At 48.4% G+C, this 21246-nt stretch overlaps 2 protein-coding genes across 3 annotated transcripts; both read right to left on the reverse strand.

Moving 5' to 3' along the window:
• Positions 1 to 95: 95 nt before the first annotated feature.
• Positions 96 to 7608, reverse strand: stip1 (stress-induced phosphoprotein 1). 2 transcript variants are annotated; one of them, XM_062485181.1, is made up of 15 exons: positions 7463 to 7608; positions 7293 to 7360; positions 6013 to 6222; positions 5425 to 5566; positions 5017 to 5158; positions 4680 to 4845; positions 4118 to 4244; positions 3804 to 3906; positions 3091 to 3211; positions 2881 to 2977; positions 2532 to 2656; positions 2243 to 2279; positions 1989 to 2092; positions 1612 to 1784; positions 96 to 1179 (listed from the first exon to the last, which is right to left on the reverse strand). In XM_062485181.1, exons 2-15 carry the CDS (start codon positions 7299 to 7301, stop codon positions 1107 to 1109), a joined length of 1629 nt encoding a protein of 542 aa, XP_062341165.1. In that variant the 5' UTR covers positions 7302 to 7360; positions 7463 to 7608; the 3' UTR covers positions 96 to 1106. The 2 variants fall into 2 exon arrangements, with proteins under 2 accessions (XP_062341165.1, XP_062341164.1); XM_062485180.1 differs by having other exon boundaries at positions 7484 to 7558.
• Positions 7609 to 14845: 7237 nt separating this feature from the next.
• Positions 14846 to 17541, reverse strand: flrt1a (fibronectin leucine rich transmembrane protein 1a). Its single transcript, XM_062485424.1, has one exon. It carries the CDS (start codon positions 17487 to 17489, stop codon positions 15369 to 15371), a length of 2121 nt encoding a protein of 706 aa, XP_062341408.1. The 5' UTR covers positions 17490 to 17541; the 3' UTR covers positions 14846 to 15368.
• Between the last annotated feature and the right edge of the window lie 3705 nt (positions 17542 to 21246).

Below are 21246 nucleotides of genomic sequence, written 5' to 3' on the forward strand. Positions count from 1 at the left end.
ATTTCTGGATAGGTAGTTACTTATAAAACAACTTTCGGCAGTTCAATACAGCCACTTCCAAATATATTTGTAGACAGAAATAACATGGACACTGATGAGCTTAGAAATACATTCAGATATATTTGCAGGATTAATTTCACTTGTACAATACAGTTTCGGGGCTTCATCTTTGACATACAACAGCGTGAGTGAGCGCCGAATGTTGTTTGATGTGCTTGACGTGTTTTCATTGACACACATGACCAAACCCTCACATGTTTCTACACTACAATTTAGTAGCACCACGTGCTGTTAAAAAAAAAAAAAAAGAAGAAAACTCTAGCTGATCCAAGGCTATGGTGGAAATGCTGAAAATGAATAAAAGTAAGCATGAATCAATGCGTCTTTTTACACACTACTCTCCTTCCATTCCCTGTCGATGTGAAAGATCCACATGGGTACATGGGGGGGGGGGGGGGGGGGGGTCACATGACGGCATCAGCTTTCCCTTCGAAGGGGAACAGAGGCGGAAAATTTGTACTTATCGACCAACTTCAAATCACCTGAACTTTCCAGAACTGTAACAATAAATTTGAGCAAGCGGCACTCCATAGACCGAATGTGTGAGGTTTAGATTTTTTAACCGATTTGCTTTATTCGACAGAAATGAGCGCCAAACACGTTACTAAGGCATATCCACATCGCACCTCAACACTACCACTATTTTAGATTTCCATCAATAGACATCGATCGGAGCATCAAACAGATGAGTTGGTAACCCTGTCATGGACACACCCCCCCCTCCCTCCGACATTTAAACAGTCTGACCCAGACTGTTTAAATGTCTCTACATATTTTCTAATTCTTAGTTAGGCTCTGAAGGTCCTGTGGTAACCTTAAAGTTTGTAGATATGTGAGATGGAGAGAGAGAGATTAGGTACTTTTGAATGAAATAATTTAAGGCCATGACATAAGGTGGGGGTAAAAGCAATGTGGCCAGATGTTTGGCCGAAAACACAGTAAATGGTTATGGGTGGCGGAGGATGTTGTGTATTGAGGGAATGGCGTCTGGATCCTCTAGTTGCCGTTTCTTCATGTGTGTAGCCCTGTCCTGAGCCATCCTCTCATCACCGGATGGCTATCAGTCCCACGTCTATGAGCTTCTGGATCTTCTGAGCAATACCTGGGTTCTTTAGGTGACTGGGAACAAGAGAGAAGACAAATAGTGTGAGTAAAAATACAAAAAAAAAAAAATCTAATTTCAAATTTCTTTAAAAACTAATTTTGCTAGACTGAGTGTGGGGGATATGGAGAATCTATTGGGAGTGGATGGTTGATGTGCTGGGCTGGTTCTGGTGTGTGTGCGGGGTCTGATTGGCTGGGCTGGGTCTGGTGTGTGCTGGTTGATGTGCCGTGTTGGGCTGGGTCAGGTGTGTGTGCTGGGTCTGGTGTGTGCGCTGGGCTGGGGCTGGTGTGTTGGGTGTGTGTGCTGGGTCTGATTGGCTGGGCTGGGTCTGGTGTGTGCTGGTTGATGTGCTGTGTTGGGCTGGGTCTGGTGTGTGTGATGGGCTGGGTCAGGTGTGTGTGCTGGGTCTGGTGTGTGCGCTGGGCTGGGTCTGATTGGCTGCTTACTCGCTGAGTGCCTGAGGGTCTTTCTGCATCTGCTCCAGGATCATGCGCATGGCGGGGTCACTCATGATCTGCTGCACCTCCGGGTCAGACATGGCCCGACGCTTCACATCCTCCGGGCTGTCGTTCCTCACAGACTGGCTCATCAGGCAGCGTTGGATGCCCTCTGTCGCCTCCTGGAGGCGAGGGGTAGAAGTGGAAATGAAGGAGAGGAGAAAGAGACAGCGATAGAGGAGGAGGAAAGAGGAGATGAGAAGGAGGGTTGAACAGACGGTGGTCATGAAAGATCTCCCAAGAGAGCATCACATTTCAGCTTTCTGCTTATCCAGGCATGGATTTTATGAGGCAAAAACGACCTTCCGGTGCCGGTCACACTGTACCTTGGAGTTGGCGTCAAGCTCCAGAGCTTTCTGGTAGGCATCTATCGCTTTGGTGAAATCTTTCATGGCCTCAAGGGCAGCTGCCTTGCGGGTGTAACCTTTAACTGTGGGGGAGAAGAGGGTTGTAAAAAGAATAAGTAAAATGTCTTTCACACCCAGGGATGCTTTGGAATATAAAAGGTTTTTTATATAAAATACCAACATCCATTGACATTCACATTGCCGTTTAATAATGATGACTCCTTTGTACTCACTGAAGGTTGGATCCAGCTTGATGCAGTCCTCACAGTCCTGAGAGGAGGGGGGTAGAGAGAGGGTGCTTTTCAGTGTTTATACTCATGTATAAAATAACAGATTCAAGTGTCAACACGCCTCCACTGCCTGCTTTAGCATGTCCCCATTTAAAAAAAAAACATTTGTCGGAATGAAGAGCACCTCCTGTGCCTTTGGCCATACGCGAGTATAAACCACAAGTGTTTTATAAAAACAAAAGAGATGTTGGTGTTTCGTTACTTTAACGATAGTTTAGTTGGTGACGCGCACCTTGAGTGCTAGCTGGAACTCCAGCAGTTTGGTGTAGCAGGCGGCTCTGTTGCTGAAGAGCTTGGCATCTTCTGGGTTCCTTTTGATGGCCTCAGAGTAATGCTTCATGGCTACGGGGTAGTCTCCTGCACACACATACATAGGACAGGTCAGACTGGCAGGCGTACAGGGAAGCTACCGTCACAACATTATTACCACTCTATTATTCTGCATACATGAACTTTAATAAAAACTCTGACCACCTAAAACACTGTTAGAACTCCTTGATGTTCAGCTGGACTTTTAACACGCACTAAAATCGGTACGTCGCCTGGCAACGAACAGAATGTCAAATACGATGTGCGTGCACCTTTCTGGAAGGCCTCGTTGCCCTTGTTCTTCTCCTCCAGCGCCACCTCGGGGTTGATGTATGCCAGCTTCTCCTGCTCCTTCAGGAACTTCTCCGCCTTGAGAGAACAACGCTACCCGTTAAATGCGAGCAGCAGAACCCGCGCGGGCACGGAACCGTCCAGCGGTGCCCATGGGAACGCTCCTGGTTGGACGGCGTGTGCACTCATACCTGCTGGCATTTCTTGAGCACGTCGGGCGTTCGGTGCTCCGTCAGGCTCTTGTTGAAGAACTGCGTGGCCTCCGCGTACTTCTCCTGCTTGAAGTACGAGTTCCCGATCCTAGCCAAGGCCCTGGGACAGGAGCAACATCCAGTATTAAAATGAGACCTTAATCCTTCAACTGTACATCATCTGTATAATCCATTATACAGATATTTGCATATGTCTAAAATATACGTCCAATCACAAATATGTGATTTGCTTGAGTGGACCCAGCCGCCTAAAATCATGTTTGTCATTAGAACGTAACCATAAAATGCACACAAATGAGGAAACAATTGCCTCTAGTCAAGTAAAAACGGGCTATATCCGTTAACCTGCTTCAGTAGTGAGGTAGCAGGGGAACCAGTCAAATTCTTAAAAAGGCTGTCAGGAACTTGAAGGAGCACAACCCTAAACAGGTTACATTTGGGTGACCGTTCAGAGCATGTGTGCCAAAAGGGTTAAATTAGAAAGCTCTGGAACTCCTCCTCTGACTCCATCCCCAGTTCCCTCGCTGGAGCGCAGAGCAGAGAACATGGGTTGTTAATTAAAGTGTTGGATTAGGTAGAAGACCTCATCTCAGTTTTGGCTCCCCGGATGTGTGGCTGTGTTTCATCCAGCCCCCAGCAGGGCCTGGGAGTGCTAGTGGGGGGGTGTGCAGCAGGAAGGAGGGAGGACTCACTTGGCGATCTGCCGGTAGTCCTCTCGGTTTTCGCGGCCCACATCGATCGCCTTCTCACACAGCTCCCGGCACTTGTCATACTCAGCCTTCTCAAAGAACACAGCTGGACAGACAGGACACAGAACGTTTTAGATTTTTTTCCCCCTGACAATTTCCAATCCCAACAAAATAAACTGATTAATCAGGAACATTACTAATGAACCAAACTCTACCCATCCGATCTCAATGTGACACATGGAATTACAGAGCTAATTCGACAGATAAATGTTCAGTTGTTGAATCTTCTCAGTAAATCATCAGCTAACTGAGTGTACCTGCTTGATTGGAGATGTAAGTCATATTGGTAGGGTCGTGTTTGACAGCTTCTTCATAGTGTTTCAGGGCAGAATCAAACTCTTTGTTCTTGTAAGCAGCATTCCCCAACTCCTTCGCCTTCAGAGCCTTTGAAAAAACAGCACATATTCATAAAGGCATGAGGACTTCACTGATCCTAACAGCTGCACATGAGAACAGAAGCAGCACAAAACCCTCGTTAGACTAGGGTGAGTATAAAGTATAAAGCATGGATATGGGTCAGATGGCTGAGCCGTTAGGGACTTTCTGTTAAGCAGAAGGTTGCCGGTTCGATTCCCGGCCGTGCAAAACAACGTTGTGTCCTTGGGCAAAGCACTTCACCCTACTTGCCTTGGGGGAATGTCCCTGTAGTTACTGTAAGTCGCTCTGGATAAGAGCGTCTGCTAAATGACTAAATGTAAATGTAAGCAGTCTGGGGCGAGGACAGCTCAGTGTTCATGTTTAACTGCAGCCCCCCCCCCCCCCCTGCCCTTGTCTGAAAACATCACAATCCTTCTGATTGTGATTGTAAGTCAGGTGTACCTGTCTCTTGTTCTCGGGCAGGTCCTCCTCTTTGGGGGTGGGCGGCTTCGTCTCTTTGGGTTTGGGGGGGGGAGGGGGGGAGGGCTCGTCCTCCTCATCCATCCCAGCCAGGTCCAGGCCCAGCAGGACAGACAGGGTGGTCATTACCCGAGGATCCTGCAGCTTCCTACACACAGAGAGACAGGCAGGGTGGTGATTACCCCATGATCTATTGCCCATGATCAATGGGAAAATTGAGAGTACAAGCTCTACTAATATCACAGGAGCATCACTGAACACATGAGGACAAACCAAACTAGAACACAGCGTGCTGGTGTGGTGTGGGTGAGCCACTCACGTGCCCAGCTCTGAGGGCTTGTCCTTTAGCTGCTGCAGGAGCTCTCTGTAGCTGGGGTCAGACAGCAGGGCGCGGGTCCTGGGGTCGCCCTCCAGCTTCTCAAACATGTTGGGAGTGGCGAAGGGGTTCATCATCTTCTTCTCTGTGGAGAGAAGTGAGCAAGGGAAAGAGTGCTCCGATCAGGTTGTATTTGACTCGAGATAATATATTACACCTAGCTTTACATCTTGTATTTTGCCATCTTTCTCTACACACTTGTTGTAGGGAAAGACTGAAAATCAACTCAGTTGTGTGTATATTTTACAAACCTGACAGTTTCTCCACTCAAAAGGGAAGAAATATATTTTTAAAAGGCAGTTGGGAAAATGCACAAACAAAAACCTTGAGTGATGTCATGAAGGGATGTACCTGCTAGCCGTGCCTCAATGTTCTGTAACCCCTCCTTGAGCTGCTGGTTCCCTGGCTCATTTCTCAGTCCCTCCTGATACGTGGCCTTGGCATCCTCGAACCGCCCTAGGAACTCCTGCGCTGCGGCCTTCCTGGAGTAGCCCTGGGCAACACAACACAAGAGGTCAGGTTTGACACGTCATAACACATCCCATCAAACTGGTGTACATTTAGGACATTCTTAATTTAGCAGATGGGGTTTTTATCCAAAGCGACATACATATAGTGCATATGGAACGTAAGCAGAAAATCAAGGAGTGGAAGTGTATTTTTTGGTGTTCACGGGATTGGTCAGTGTAAAAAAACGCACCAGGTACAACTGTTCAAACTGTTCCATGTAGTCATTTAGCAGACGCTCTTATCCAGAGCGACTTACAGTAAGTACAGGGACATTCCCCCCGAGGCAAGTAGGGTGAAGTGCCTTGCCCAAGGACACAACGTCATTTGGCACGGCCAGGAAATTGAACCGGCGACCTTCTGATTACTAGCCCGATTCTCTAACCTCTCAGCCACCTGACTCCCCTATTGTTCCCCATGTTGTCACCTCACCTTTCCCCAGTCGGGTTTGATCTTGATGGTCTGACATGCGTCCTGCAGCGCGCTGTCATAGTCGCCCTTCTTGGCGTGTGCTGCTGACCGGTTGCTGAAGAGGACATGGTTGGAAGGGTCGAGGGCCAGCGCTTCAGTGTAGCAGCGCACTGCCTCTTCGATCTTCCCTGCACTCAGGGCCTTGTTTCCCTGGTCTTTCAACTGTGTCACCTACGAGACAAAAGGGAGAAATGGAGGCTTGATGCTGTGCCAACATTTTCCTAACGAGGTTGTCATGTCAAACAACAAGGCCATTTAGAAACTATAAAGCAACATTTTCAAGACCATCTGTTTTATCAGCTGCCAGACTAAACTGGAGAAAGCGACCCAATCAGCTGTCACTGACACTTAGCTAGTTGACATGAATGCCCCTCCTCAAGTCTTATGCTATTAGTGTGGAGCCGATTTGATGTTCCTGTGATTTGTTTCCCCTGTAGAGTCCCAATATCTACACTACAAGATGTCTACCTCTAGCAAGCCACTGCAACTACGTGCAGTGTTGCAAGTCTAACAAGACAACGTAAGATAGCTGGCCTACACAACAATAAGTTGACCACACGCGCGTTATTGCTAACGTCAAAACGAAACTAATTAAATTGACATGATGATTTTTTTTTTGTTATTTACAAATGTTAATTTAGCCATATAAAATGTAGCTCTATTTATCTCGGCGTCTTGGGTTGACCTGGCTGACGCAGGACTGCATCTCATTGACGTTTACAAGCTAGTTAGCTAGCTGGCTAACACCGCTAGCTCATCATTGCAGCCGATGTGCTGGTATAGCCTACAGTTTCTGGAACATTTCGGTGAAGAACTCAGTCATGGCCAACAGCGTCGTTAGCGAGTGCTAGATGCATCTAGCTAGCTCTATAAATCTGAGCCAAATTTAAATTACCTAGCCATATTTATCATGAGGTGACGGATGTATATAGCTACCCACAGCGAAATACTTGGCTAATAGTTTAAATTGACCCTGATTAATTATCTCCCTTTAGCCTAAGCACGTAACAGCACCACGCAGCAAGTTGTCATTGCGCTAACCGGTTAAGACATTGTTAGCTAGGTAGCTAAGCTAGAGCTAACAATGAGGACCGTATCGTGCAGGACAAATTAGCAAACAATTTAATATGACAATCGTTAAACGTGTTATAACGATCAAATACGACCAAGCTAAGTCAATGTAGAAAGTATTTCAAATCGATATATATTTCACTGCAACACTGAGCACAGTTGTTACTCACTTTCTCCATGGTGAGACCATGAGGTTCCAGAAAGTACTGCGAAACGAGAACGACGATAGCGCCACCCACTGCACATAAATGAGGAGGAGCAATATTACCAAGCTTATTGACAGAAATATGATAGTCACTATTAAATATGACAAGAAATGCATTAATATGTGATTACTTACACAGTTATCCACTGTACTGCCCTGTCGGTTGTACGATGTTCCGTGTCAAGAAACTATTGTGGACCAAAGGTGTTTCTGCAATTTTGGCAACCGGCTTTATATGCACACTCTGGACTTCCTCAAAGATCTGTTTTATCCCGTAATGCAACTGTGTCATATGATTGGCCAATGAACTATTTAGATTCCTTCTAAGCGAATCAAAGGCGGCTGTGAGCTAAATGCGTTGAGCAAAGCAACGCTGTTCAAGAAGACGCTTAATGGCTTTCCAGTTCCTTCTGGTTCATTCTATTGACAGCAGACTACAACAGCTTCTCTATGAATGTACATTAAGATCATATAATTGTATTGTCTGATCCATCAGCATGTCTATTATTATGGTTTGGAAGTTAAATTACTTGGCGTAACAAACTAGACTACATTCAATTTCCAAAGTTACACATTTTGGCAGTAACTGAGTAACAGCATAATTGATCAAAAACAATTACAAAAGATAAGATATTCCAGGTGGTATCAGGTTGTTTCTATATTTTTACAGAAGTACTTTTAATTTGTATATATATTAAGTCGCTTTAGTGTAAATAACTTTATTTTCGCTGAAGAGTAGCTAGTCTAGCTACCTTTTGGATCTAACTTCTAATAAGGCACACATAGATTTGGAAAGATTAGATTGTTTGAGATATGTAGACTGTGTAGGCCTAACTGTGTGGGTAAGACAGGCGTTTTGAATGTCTCCTTGCGGGACAGGGATTTGATATTACTGATTTTATTGCGCTAGGCTCCTTTTGCACGTAGTTGCAGTACTGTCCAGAGCCTGCAGGGGGCAGTGTGAGATCAGGATATATAACCTAACACTCCTCTCCACCTCAGGCAAGATCATATTCCCTCTTGATAAAATTGGTACTGTATAATATATGATTACAGATGTGGAAGTATGGATCTTTTATGTGTTTTCCAAATCCAGATTCCCTCTTGAGGAATTCAAATCAAACCCAAAGCAAAGGAAGCTTGTTAAGACCACGGAATGGTCTGACAACTAAAAGTCATACTTAATGATGGAAATCATGTGAAGAATTGAGGAGCATGAGATAAATGCTACAGAAAAAACCTGTCCTGTCCATAACACATGAATCATAATTTCACGTGTTCCATGTCCTCAAAACATTGGAGGCTGCAAACCCCACACAGGACAAGCATTGCTGGGAGGTTTCCTGCAGTGATAATCATTATATCGGGCTTCAGCATTTGGCATGCATTAAAACTGTATTCTAAGGGGAGATAATTAATTTCGAATGAACATAAGTGACTGTCTTAGCAACATCAACATTTTATATAGTTGGAGATCTATGTGTGTGTGTGTGTTTGTGTAAAAGGGCATGTATGGATGTGTGTTCTGAGGTAGGTAAAGAGAGGGAGTCTTTCACAGCTCACTGCACAACTAGATTGCCTGCAGAAAGGGGCGAAAGCAATGGGAGAAAAATGAGAGTGGCGAGCCAAAGCGTGGAAGAGCTTTTCTGAGCATTTCTGAGGATTGAGGAGAACACAATGGGATATAGGGTCCAAGGTTGAACCATAGAAACATCATGTGTAAAAAAAAAAAAAAAAAAAAGGACAAAAAGAACAACTACTTGAAAGAAGAGTAAAATGGATGCGCTGCAATGTCACAGAGAAAACACATGAATCACGGGAAAAGGAGGATGGAAGGTGAACGAGGGATCTGGATAGAGAGAGTCCGGAGGAAGGAAAGGGGGAGATAAATGAGAGGAGGGCATGGGAGGGTGGGAACACTAAAACAACAACCAGAGAGGTTGTAGGGAGGAGGACAGGCGTGGGGGGGGGACCGTTGGTTCGCAAGCAGGGAGTATCGATTGATTTATTCCGACTGTATCGATTACCCAACAGCCCTGTCCGTGAAGGAAAGGAGGATTAAGGCACTGGCTTGTGTAATGAATGAGGTTTCTGAAGTGGGGAGAGGTGGGATGACATTTAATCAGTGTGGTGTTGAGTATCCATGGGTCCAATGAACAAGAATCATGTTTTTTTTTTGCATGTGTTCATGTGCATATTTGTATGTTTTTGTCTGTGTGCATGTATGTGTGTGTGACGTGTATATCTTGTATGTGAGTATGTGTGTGCATATACGTATGTGTGTGTGCGTGTGTGTGTGTCTATGTGTGTGTGTGTGGGTCTATGCTTGTGTGCATGCATGTGTGTGTCTATGTGTGTGTGCGTGGGTGTGTGGATGTACAGTAGACCCAGGTGCAACGAGCGACTTATTCTTCTCCAGCTGGCTTCAGCCCATAACAGGACTCACCCAACCAACCAATCACCATTCAGATGTGGTCAGGGCAGCTTTCTTTGGTCACAGAGACAAACTCAGACTTGATTATATGCTTATTATAACAATCACATTTGTTGCGGTCAAGAACTTGTACCTGTTCTCGTAATAGGCCTTCTTTACACCTAATTGCCTGCATTGTATCTGTGAATCAAACAAAATGTTATCTGTTAATTCAATCCACAGTCATAATCATAATAAGATTTGGAATGTAATTAGACATTGGATTCTTCTACTTTTTCAGAGCAGCAGCTCAAAGGCAAGTCCTTTGGGCTTCACTTAGAATGAAATTGGATTGACTGATTGATTTATGTATGTCAAATGAAGGACACACACAGCCGGACAAAGAGGAGAGCGACGGAGGGAGAAACGGAGGAAGGGGAGAGGATTCACGGATGGGTGGATGGATGGATGAAAGGATGGAGGGGCTGGCAGAGGGTGGGGGTGGGGGTACAGAAACAGACAGGGACAAATGGAGAGTGAGAGACAGAGGGATGCTGCCTCCTGCCTGCTGACCTCAGCCCTGCTCTCAGCCAATCAATACAGAAAGAGGGCTTGGAAAGATGGGGGGGGGGGGTTGTGTCACTCCCAATAAAGATAGGAAATACAGTGACATTGGGTCTGTCTAGCCTAACCCCCCAATCTCTCCAACCTTTGACATGTCCCTGTTTAATATGGTCCCCTAGTAATCCTATAAAGACAAGAGGCCTAGAGCACTTAGACTGTCCTTCGCTCCAGGGGGAGAAAAGAGAGAGAGGGGGGGGTGGGCTGGATGGTATGTCAGTCCGATACAAATTACTACATCTCCCCAGGCCCGTTTATGCCTCTGTGTATTTTGCCTGACTTATTCCTCCGTACAGTTATGTTTTGAAACACAAAAAATGGTCTGGGGTTGGATCATTCTGCATCTGTAGAATATTTACATTTACATTTAGTAGACGCTCTTATCCAGAGCGACTTAAGTAAGTACAGAGACATTCCCCCCGAGGCAAGTAGGGTGAAGTGCCTTGCCCAAGGACACACCGTCATTTGACACGACCGGGAAATCGAACCAGCGACCTTCTGATTACTAGCCCGATTCTCTAACCGCTTAGCCACCTGACTCCCTATATGTATGTACACATTATTACTGCTTCAACAGGAATCTGTCAGCCAACTTTGCAGAGGGAATGGGTACCCTGAAATTGAGCTATTTTTCTTTCCACCATTATTATTATTATTATTTATTTTTTTACAGCAGACAGACTTGTTAGTTTTTCTTTTTACCATTCAGCCTGAATTGCTTTGCTGATGATACCCCTGCTTTAGGATATTGTACAGCATCTCAAACTGTGGAAACAGGAAGTCATACAGTTAATCTCAATGTTTTTGTTTAGAACACAAAGAGGGTGAGTATGTGGAGGTCTACCTGGGTTCGTCTGCTGTGCAGGTCTGTGAAAGTGTCCATCTGTGGGAGAATGAGTATTTGCCTCTGGGATACGAGGAGGCAGCAGCCATGGAAATCGATAACGTTGTGCCAAAGGATTGGACAGCCAGGCTTTACTGTAGAGGATTTACTGTCTTTAGAACTCTAAAAGTTAATTTATACATTTAAATAATAAAAGAAATGACAGACAGATGGGTGGGATGGAAAACGACACCAAAGTCAAAAAAGCTTTGCACATCTCTCCTTTAATCACATAGAAAAGAGACAACCTTTATACAAAATAGTTATTTTTTCCCTCGATTTTGAGTCAAACAAAGTAGGAGAGCAATGTTTTTTTTCTAACAGCAGCAGCCTACAAAAGAACAGGAAAATATGGAGGTCTTGACAAAATGACAACAAACAGATAACAATCCTGTTGAATTTCTTGCTGATGTTAAAACCTAACCAGGTCCCTGGTTCTTCCTTCAGAACGCGCGCGTGACTTAGCAGTTGAATTCTTGGTCTGCTAATTACACCAAGGGCGTCCCTGTCTTGTGTGAGTTGGGTGATGAGCACTCAACGATGTTAAGGGCCAGAAAAGGCCAGAGTGAATGAGGACGTAAATGATCAGTAAGTGATGCTAATGATGATGTTAAAGAAGATAACGATGAGCACCATTTCACCCGGAAAGCTCTAGAAAGGGTGCTGGTTGCTGGGCGCATGAAGCCGACCCTGGTCGTTCTGTCAGGTGTTTTATAGTAAATATTAGTTTGAGCACAGAGAGGAGGGATATTTCTACAGAGAGGCTGACGAGGGGAGCCGAAGTAGACTAGAACTGGCATCTGTGGCACTGGGCAGCAGGTGGGACAACTGCTGGTACGAAACAGCAGGGGCCTGACACACACACACACACACGCACACACACACACACACACGCACACGATGCACGCACTCGCCAACTGCCGGGGCAGAGTCAGCAGGAGCCGTAAACCTGCAGATGGTTTAAAAATAACGACTGCAAGTGCTCCCAGCTTTGGAAGAGATGCACATGACCTGCATGCATGCTCTGGTGTGTAGCCTCTCTACCTGCCATGCACACCGTTCCTTCCCCCCCCCCCCCCCCGGCACACACACACATACACACACACACACACACACACACACAGGCCAAGACATGCAAGCTCAGCTAGGAACAGTAAGAACCAATCAAACAAATATAATGTTTTCCAGGAAGGAGAAAGAGAGTGGTAGGCTGGAAGAGGGAATAAGCAGTGAAATATAAATGTTGTGTTTATCTGTGAAAGCTGGTTCCTTTTGATCTGATGTTGCAAATACCTCATTCAGGTTCATGTTTTGAAAAATACCCACGTATAAATATTTTGTACGTTTTCTGTGCTCTTATGTGACGTGAAATGACTGTAATTTAAAAGATAAAAGTAACACTTTGAATCCCCAAGTCCCCTGAGGTTGAATGAATTTCCGAATCCACAATATACATTCCATGCCGTGGGCACAAACTTTAAAAAGCTTTGTGTTGAGTTTCGCAACAACTCAGAATGACTCCTCAGTGTGGAAATGAGATATTTGTAATGGTAACAACTTGTGAAACCGTGTGAAACATCCCATCTGGAAGCTCCAAACTAAGATGGCCGAGCCACATTGTTTTTCAGTTTGGCATTTCGATTAAAAAAATGTCACGCAGGACACCCCTCTGACGTGTCGTCTGACAGGAGACCCAATCAGACACCACGGTGCAGGAAGCACGATTGGTGTCCACCTCAAAAACAGTACAGTGATAAACAGCCAATGAAGAATATTAAAGTGTTGTGGAGCAGCAGGGTGTGACCAACAGCTTTATGCATGGATGAACTCCAACGTTCCAGAGCGATCATTCCAGCTCCCGCCCCTGCATATGAATGGGCTTTTCCTCTCCCTCCCTCCCTCCCTCCCTCCCTCCCTCCCTCCCTCCCTCCCTCCCTCCCTCTCTCCTCTCTCTCTCTCTCTCTCTCTCTCTCTCACTCTCTCTCTCTCTCTCGGCTCTCTTCTCTCTCTCTCTCATCTCTCTCTCTTCTCTCTCTCTCTCTCTCTCTCTCTCTCTCTCTCTCTCTCTCTCTCCTCTCTCTCTCTCTCTCTCCCTCTCCTCCCCTCTCTCCATCTCCCACCTTCTCTGTGATCCTCTCAGTCTATTTCCCTCCCTCCCCTCTGCGTTCTGACTCACACTCATTCTTCATCCCCTAGTAGTGAAGGGCTGCTTGGTGGGGCTGGAGGACTTGTAGAGGGCCGTCATCACAACATGCACAAGCGGATGAAAACCTGTGCCCCCGCCCCCTTTGACAGCCCTCCATGTCACCACGCCCCCGTCCCGCCCTCAACACCTTCACCCCTCCTCCCCCTTCAACAGTGGTGGTCCACAGTGTAGCGGTTTGATAATCTCCCTGATTGCTGTTCACTCTCTGTTTTACAAATTCTTCCCGTATTGACTTGAGTCAGTCCACAAACGTTGTGTCTCCTTTGGGGATTCACCCTATTCAGTGGATACTGTTTTGCACAGTGTCAAAAACCCCTTACCAGAACTCCCCTCACCCTTGGATAACTGAATCAAGCACACAGGCACAGAAAGGAGAATGGCTGTTGGAGTCTTACACTTCAAAAGGGAGTTGTGTCACAGTCTTGGGATGTCGTTTCTAATCTGGAACTTCTGTAAACCGATGATGTCTCCTATGCTTAACATAGTTTTTTTTTGTGTTTTTTTTATTATCTAAGAGGTGTACATAAACATTCACGCTGGTGCAGTCAAAGAGCTTTCAGAGGGTCATCCGGAGATTCCCCCCCATCCTCCTCCTCTTCTTAGAAAAAGACAGGTAACAAATCCATTGTCTACATCTCGGGTGTGTCCTCACCGAGAGTAGAGCAGGACGTGAAGAACCACGCTAACCTCGGATCCAAACCCCACGAAAAACAACTAACAGATAAGCAGTGGGGGAAAGGCTTTAAAATCAGAACAAACAGCAGGGGAGTGCTAGTTCTTGAAACACAGTCCAGTGGGTGTCTATTTAAGTTAACTATCTACAAAACTGGGCTGCATTCAATCGATACAACGTTTAGTTTCGAACGGGAAGTGAGTCATCAAAGACACCGCCAAGGATGCCCCCACCCTGTGAAACCACTGAACGAGACGTAAAGCCCGATTTAAGACAAGTGGTTAAAATGGGATGTTGGAAACACACGAGTTCACAGCTTCACTTAGTCTTCTCCTCAGGTCGTTGCTAGGGCACATCGGGCTAGTTGAGGCAATTTTTTTTTAAGTCCAAAGAACAAACGGACAGTCTGTGGCTGGGTCAGGTTTATCTAAGAAGCATGTCTCTCTCAGCCTCTAGTCTCTCTTTCCTCTCTTTCTCTCTTTCTCATTTCTCTCTCTCTTCTCCTCTTTCTCTCTTCTCTCTCTCTCTCTCTCTCTCTCCTCTCTCTCTCTCTCTCTCTCTTCTCTCTCTCTCTCTCTCTCTCTCTCTCTCTCTCTCTCTTTCTCTCTCTCTCTCTCTCTCTCTCTCTCTCTCTCTCTCTCCTCTCTCATCTCTCTCTCTCTCTCTCTCTCTCTCTCTCTCTCTCTCTCTCTCCTCTCTCTCTCTGTCTCTGTCTCTCTCTCTCTCTCTCTCTCTCTCTCTCTCTCTCTCTCTCTCTCTCTCTCTCTCATCTCTCTCTCTCTCTCTCTCTCTCTCTCTCTCTCTCTGCGGCCATCCAGCTGGTCTCAGTTCTACATGGGCACCGAAAGAATCTCTGAGGAAGAAGGTTTCCATCCCCCGATCTGCAGTTCACGACACGACAGTTGGCCACGCGCCCCTCTCTCGGTGAGCGGCCGAGCGGCCAGGGGAAAAGCACACTGATCTTAGTAGGGTGAGAGGAGCCGTGTGCATCAACAGCTGTAATGGGACATCAGCTCCTGCTGCAGTGCACAGCAAAACACTTCTGCCAGCATCGCAACCAATTAATCACATCGTTATGTTGCAGGGAGCAGTGGGCTCAAGTGGAATGGGAGAGCGGAAGGAGGTGGAGGTGGAGAAGAAGAAGAAGAAGAAGAAGGCACAAACGGGTGCTGTAGACGATCCCATGTGGACAGGAACTGTGCATCTATACAGTCAATCGGTGGTGCGTGGGCTCGGCCCGGCCTATCACGTATAACAGTAATCGATATCTGGGATGCCTCCTTCTCGGTAGCCACGGTTGGTGCCGTAGCCGGGGTTGGGGGCGGGCTGGGGGCCTTTGTACGGCCCGGTGCCGTTGGAGGGGAAGATGGTGTGGATGATGTAATCCTCCCGTAGAGGCTTGGGCTGCAGGGGCTGCCTGGTGGCCATGGGAGTCATCTGGAAGCCAGGTCCTCGTATCTCCAGGATGGTGGTGTCCTTCTTGGTGCCCGACTCGATGTAGTCGTCGTAGTGCTTGCTCTTGCGCGCGCCGCTGCTGCGCGTGTAGTGGTCCCTGGTCGCCAGGCGTCCGGCGCGGTGGCCGTACCAGCAGAAGATGGAGAAGATGAGCGCCAGGGAGACAATGGCCGTGGCTCCTCCGATGATGCCCGCCAGGGGCAGGGTGGACGTCTGCTGGGTCTCCCTGTCCTCCTCCTGGCCGCCGTCCGGCTGGCTGGGGTCCGACGTCTCCGCTTTGGCACACACCGGGGCTTCCTCCGAGTCGGCGTCCGCCCCCGCCCCCGCCATCAACCCCCCGCCTCCCGCCCTGCCCCCCCCCGAGCTCCCGGCCAGGGGCACCATGCAGATGATGTAGCTGGAGGCGGGGTGCAGCAAGGTGAGCAGGTACTCGCGGCGGTCGCCCCTCACCAGCGTCTCGGTGATGGAGCCCGTGGCCGAGCTGGTCCCCAGCCGCAGCCAACTCAGCCGGAAGGAGGAGCTGGGCGTGGCCACGCTCCAGGTCACGCGGATGCTGTCGTGCGCCAGGGGCTTCACGTTGAGAGCCAGGCTCTTCCCCACCCCGCTGCTGCCCAGCGTGTAGTCCAGGCCGGAGTCCGGGATCCCCAGGCCGGGCCTCTTGGAGCGGAGGGTGAACAGAGACCCGCCCTGGGGGGGGGAGAGCGTGGTGGAGCTGGCGGCTATACCCCCGCCTCCTCCACCGACTGCCCCTCTGTCCCTGCTCCCCGTAATCGGGGGCCCGCCCCCCATGGAGACCCCCCCAGCCACCTCGCAGTCCTCCATCTGGCTGGTGAGGTCTTTGAGGGCCATGTCCCTCACCGTCTCCGGGCCCTGGCAGGTGAGGCCCCTCACGGTGATGGTGTTCCCGCGGGCGTGGAGCCAGTCGTACAGCCAGCGCAGGTTGCAGCCACAGTGCCAGGGGTTCCCTCGGACCAGCAGCTGGGCCAGGCTGTCCAGGTCCCTGAACAGGCCCTTGGGGAGGGTGGTGAGGTTATTCCCCGACAGGTCCAGCCTCGCCAGGCGCCGCATGCCGTCCAGCGACCCCCGGGGCACGTGGGTGAGGGCGTTGTCCTGGAGGGAGAGGCGCTGGAGGTGGGCGGCGGGGAGGTTGAGGGGCGGCGCCTGGAGGGAGTTCCGCACCAGCGAGAGCTCGGTGAGGTTGGAGAGGCGGGAGAAGGTGTCGTCGGCGATGCGCTGGTTGGCCAGCAGGTTCCCGTCGAGGACGAGGCGCCGCAGGGACGACAGGCCCCGGAAGGCGTGCGTGGGGATGGTGGAGATGCGGTTGTCGTCCAGGCGCAGCTCCTCCAGGGAGGCGGGCAGACCCGAGGGGATGCTGGAGAGGTGGTTCCGCGACAGGAACAGCAGACGCAGGCGGGGGTTGTCGATGAAGGCCTGGTCCTCGATGCTCACCGTGGACACGGAGTTGTCGTCCAGGTGCAGCTTCTCCAGCAGGGGCATGCGGGCCAGCGCCGAGCGCGGCAGCGTGCGGATGTTGTTGTCCTGCAGGTGCAGCTCTCGGAGCGAGGGCGGCAGGTGCAGCGGGAAGTCGTCCAGCTCGTTGTCGTACAGGTAGATGACGCGCACGGCCAGGTGGTGCTCCAGGGAGGTTGGCAGGCCCGCGTTGTCCACGTGGTTGTTCTGCAGGTACAGCACGCTGGCCGACGGCGGGAGCGGGGGGATGGAGCTCAGGCCGCGGTCGTTGCAGTAGATGAAGTCTTCATCGCAGCGACACACGGACGGACAGACAATGTCGCTGTCGGACAGGTAGCCCTGGGCGGCGGCCACGACCTCCATGACCTCCGCCAGCAGGGTCAGGCAGAGGAGGAGCAGGAAGAGCCAATCACGCAGCTCGGACGCCCCCTCAATACCCATGACGACGCCGGTCACGGTCGGACTCGAGTCCTCCTGTCCCCGGGACGACCCTTCAACCTGAATCAGAAACACAAAAAAGGTTGTTTTTTTTCATCAGAAATCTGACCAAACCTGACAATTCTGACGAGTCTGAAATGTTGAGATGGATCTGCTCCACTAGGTTTATTCCAGAGCAGTTAAACCGTAGCTGAGAAGTGATTTTACGGTCACAGCTAACCCGGTCTGATATTATAATCCCTTTTAGTATCTATATCTCAGTTTCAATCCTCTTGACACGGTAAAGTAGAATTAAAGCGCTTTGAGTAGGAGGAGGAAAGCAAAGGATATATAATGGTATAATTGATTATGATTTCATGAATTTTCATCGGAGAAACATTGCCCAAAAACAAGTCATTTTAATATAGTTGGTAAAATAACTGTAAATCTGTAGAGGTACGGCATGTAGCACTGGAAGAAGGTGACGCATGCCAGCCATAACTTTGCACATTGATTTAGCAGTTCATATACCATGAAATGTGTGCATCCAACTGTTTTTGCATAAAATTTCCCACGTGGAATGTTCATCAGTGTGTGTATGTGTGTGTCTGTGTGTGTGTGTGTGTGAGAGCAAAGGACTGAGTGTGTGTTTTGAATCTGAGCAGCTGTGCAAATGACTGTCAAACAGAGTGGAGTATTTGGGTCAGTCCCTTCAAAGGCAAGATGGAGGCAGAGAGAGATTGATGTGGAGGAGAGAGAGAGCAGGGGGGGATTACGGGAACATATGGAGTTGTGGTTGAATGGATTAATCAGGTGTTAGAAAGAATAACAAATAGATAAACAATCTTCAGACACTTTTCAAAGTTTCACGTACTCTTTCTCTCCTAGCGCTTCATCCTTGTTTCTACCACGTCTGAATGATTTAATCTACACACGTCTGCACCTACAAGACAGCCACACAGGGGTTTAATCGTTGCCATGGAGTACACCAGCAGTGTGGGTAGACACAGCTAGAGAGACAGTGTGAGCCACCATCCTCAGCTGCTGTCAAACTTGTAGTCATCTGTATTCGGGAGAGCTAGGCAGTGTGGGGGGTGTGGGAGGTCAAGGGGAGGGGGGGGGGGGCTGTGTGGAAATGGGCCGGCCAGACAGCCAGTCGCCTAAGGCAGGGTAACGGTACACACACAACAGCCTCACACTTTCCAATACTGGAACTGGAGCACCAAGGAGAGGATAGCGACGGAGGGGATCCATTTACATAGAGAGAGATAGGGGAGAGACTGGAGAGGGACTGGCAGAGGGGGAGAGAGAGAGACAAGAGAGGGAGACTCAGAGGCAGAGATAGCTGCATAAAAATGGGGAGATGGAAAACAGAGAGAAAGAGGGGGAAGGAGAGTGACAGAGAGAGAAAACGAGGAAGAGAGATGGATAGACAGAGATCGAGGAGAGAAAGAGTGAGGGGGGAAAGGGAGAAACAGAGAAAAAAAAGCAGGAGAAAGAGAGAGAGATAGAGAGAGAGATAGAGAGAGAGGAGAGAGAGAGGGAGAGAGGGAGAGAGAGAAAGAGGGAGCACGGGAGACAGAGAGAAAGTGAGAGAGAGCGATCCATGTAGACAGAGACACAGAGCAGATTCTGAACAACCACATTGACTATTTCTATCTCCTGACCATGAAATCCTCTATAGAGCGTATCGGACTGCACTATCATCCACATGTTCGTGATAAGAGAGGGAAATGTGGGAATGATGACCAGAGAGGATGCTTCTGTGTCGGGAAGTTCACTCTATCGATGGCAGAGAGAAGATAATACTGGTGCAAAGCTTATCTTACGGCCCATGTCCGTGAAGCCAATTATTTGGGATCGGGGGAAATGGGGAAGAAATGGGGATCAAAGCATATGTAAAATTAAATTAAAATAAACAGAAATCTAAAGTGAGCCTGGATCAGAAACAAGACGTTGGCATTTTATCTACGAGTATTCTATTGTAAATATCACTGTGACTTCATCACAATCATTTTCACAATCACATTTGCATAAAGCATAGATGATCGAAGATGAATCTCTAACACTGCATATCCTGTCCTAGGCTCTCTACATCCAGACTGACGTATTTACATCTCTGCGCGGCCTGCAGCATAAGGAATCAAATAAAATCGAATCGAATTTTATTTGTCTTGCCCTTTTCAACGATGCCCACAGATCAGCAGCGATAACTAACCTAGGTGCAGCTCAGTGGTGGTGCATTTCGCTGCAGACTTAGAGCTCATATCCCCCCTGTAGGTGGCTTTGGATGAAAAGCATCTGCTATATGAATGCATTGTTATCACTATGAAACCCTCTCCAGTAGGATGTGTAATATTGTCCAGCAGCTAGGTTCTGAACAGAGGGGCCACGAGCAGCCGTCAGCCCCCTGCCATCCCGCTTCCAGTGGAGCTCAGCTCAGCGCCTGTCTGGATAAAGATACTGGATCTCTCCACTCTCAACACATCAATTCACGATGGCTCAATCTGAATCCATTTCAAGACATCCGGTGCCAGACATGTCTATCAAGCTACCATTTATTTTCTTTCGTTTTTTTTCTTCTCTCCAGCGCGTCCTGTTTCTGGAAAACATCTTTGAGTTGTTTAAGAGATTACAGCTGACATGAAGCCTATGGGTCAGTCAGGTCAAGAGGCTGGATACAGAGCACTACTGCAGGGTCCACCTGGGACTGGAGAAAGCTCTTTCCTTATTGCTAGTCCATTTCCTCTCCTCTGTCGTCCATCCTGTCCTCTCTCTCTCTTCCAACCTCCCTCCTCTCTCTTCCAATCCTCCTCCATCCTCTCCCCTCCAACCTCTTTCCTCTCCTCCATCCTCTCTCCTCCATACTCTCTCCTCCATCCTCTCTCCTCTCTCCCCTCTCCTCTCTCCTCTCTCCTCTCTCCCCTCTCCTCTCTCCTCTCTCCTCTCTCCTCTCTCCTCTCTCCTCTCTCCTCTCTCCCCTCTCCTCTCTCCTCTCTCCTCCATACTCTCTCCTCCATCCTCTCTCCTCCATACTCTCTCCTCTCTCCTCTCTCCCCTCTCCTCTCTCCTCTCTCCTCTCTCCTCCATACTCTCTCCTCTCTCCTCTCTCCCCTCTCCTCTCTCCTCTCTCCTCTCTCCTCCATACTCTCTCCTCCATCCTCTCTCCTCCATACTTTCTCCTCCATCCTCTCTCCTCTCTCCTCTCTCCCCTCTCCTCTCTCCTCTCTCCTCCATACTCTCTCCTCCATCCTCTCTCCTCTCTGCTGTGGCTGTGTCTGTAGTAGCTACCGCCAATGTCCCGTGAATTCATTTGGCTCCGTGTCCCCTCCCCAGGAAACCCAGATTAAGACTAAATCCTCTCAGCGCTCCCAGAGAAGTCAAGCCTCCCTCGGAGCGAAACGTCAGCCCACCGAGTGGCCTCTCTGCCACACGGGCGTGAATAACGGGGGAAATACATCTGATTTTATCAAACGAATATCTGAATGTTTAATGGTGCATGGGATTTTTGGGTGTATGGTTTATTATATTTATAAATGACTGTAATTTCTCGAAGTTTTGCTGTCGGTTGCAATCGGTGGAGAAAAATCTGATGCATCTCGACATGGCCTAACTGTCAGTGTTGCTCTCTCTCTCTCTCTCTCTCTCTCTCTCTCTCTCTCTCTCTCGCTCTCTCTCTCTCTCTCTCTCTCTCTCTCTCTAGTCTCTGGGTGCTGCATTTACACAAACACCCCGGATATAGATTCCACAAGCTTGCAAGACTATTCTGCAAACACACAGT

Source organism: Osmerus eperlanus, chromosome 19 (genome assembly GCF_963692335.1).
Source record: "Osmerus eperlanus chromosome 19, fOsmEpe2.1, whole genome shotgun sequence".
NCBI classification, from domain to species: Eukaryota; Metazoa; Chordata; class Actinopteri; order Osmeriformes; family Osmeridae; genus Osmerus; species Osmerus eperlanus.

What these genes read in the sequence shown, in the direction of transcription:
- flrt1a (XM_062485424.1), bottom strand. Translation starts at nt 17,489, where the DNA reads ATGGGTATTGAGGGGGCGTCCGAGCTGCGTGATTGGCTCTTCCTGCTC.
- stip1 (XM_062485181.1), bottom strand. An exon ending in AAGCCCTCAGAGCTGGGCAC is followed by an intron (nt 4,846 to 5,016) that starts GTGAGTGGCTCA and finishes CTCTGTGTGTAG; the next exon opens with GAAGCTGCAGGATCCTCGGG. An exon ending in AGCTTGACGCCAACTCCAAG is followed by an intron (nt 1,785 to 1,988) that starts GTACAGTGTGAC and finishes CCTCGCCTCCAG; the next exon opens with GAGGCGACAGAGGGCATCCA.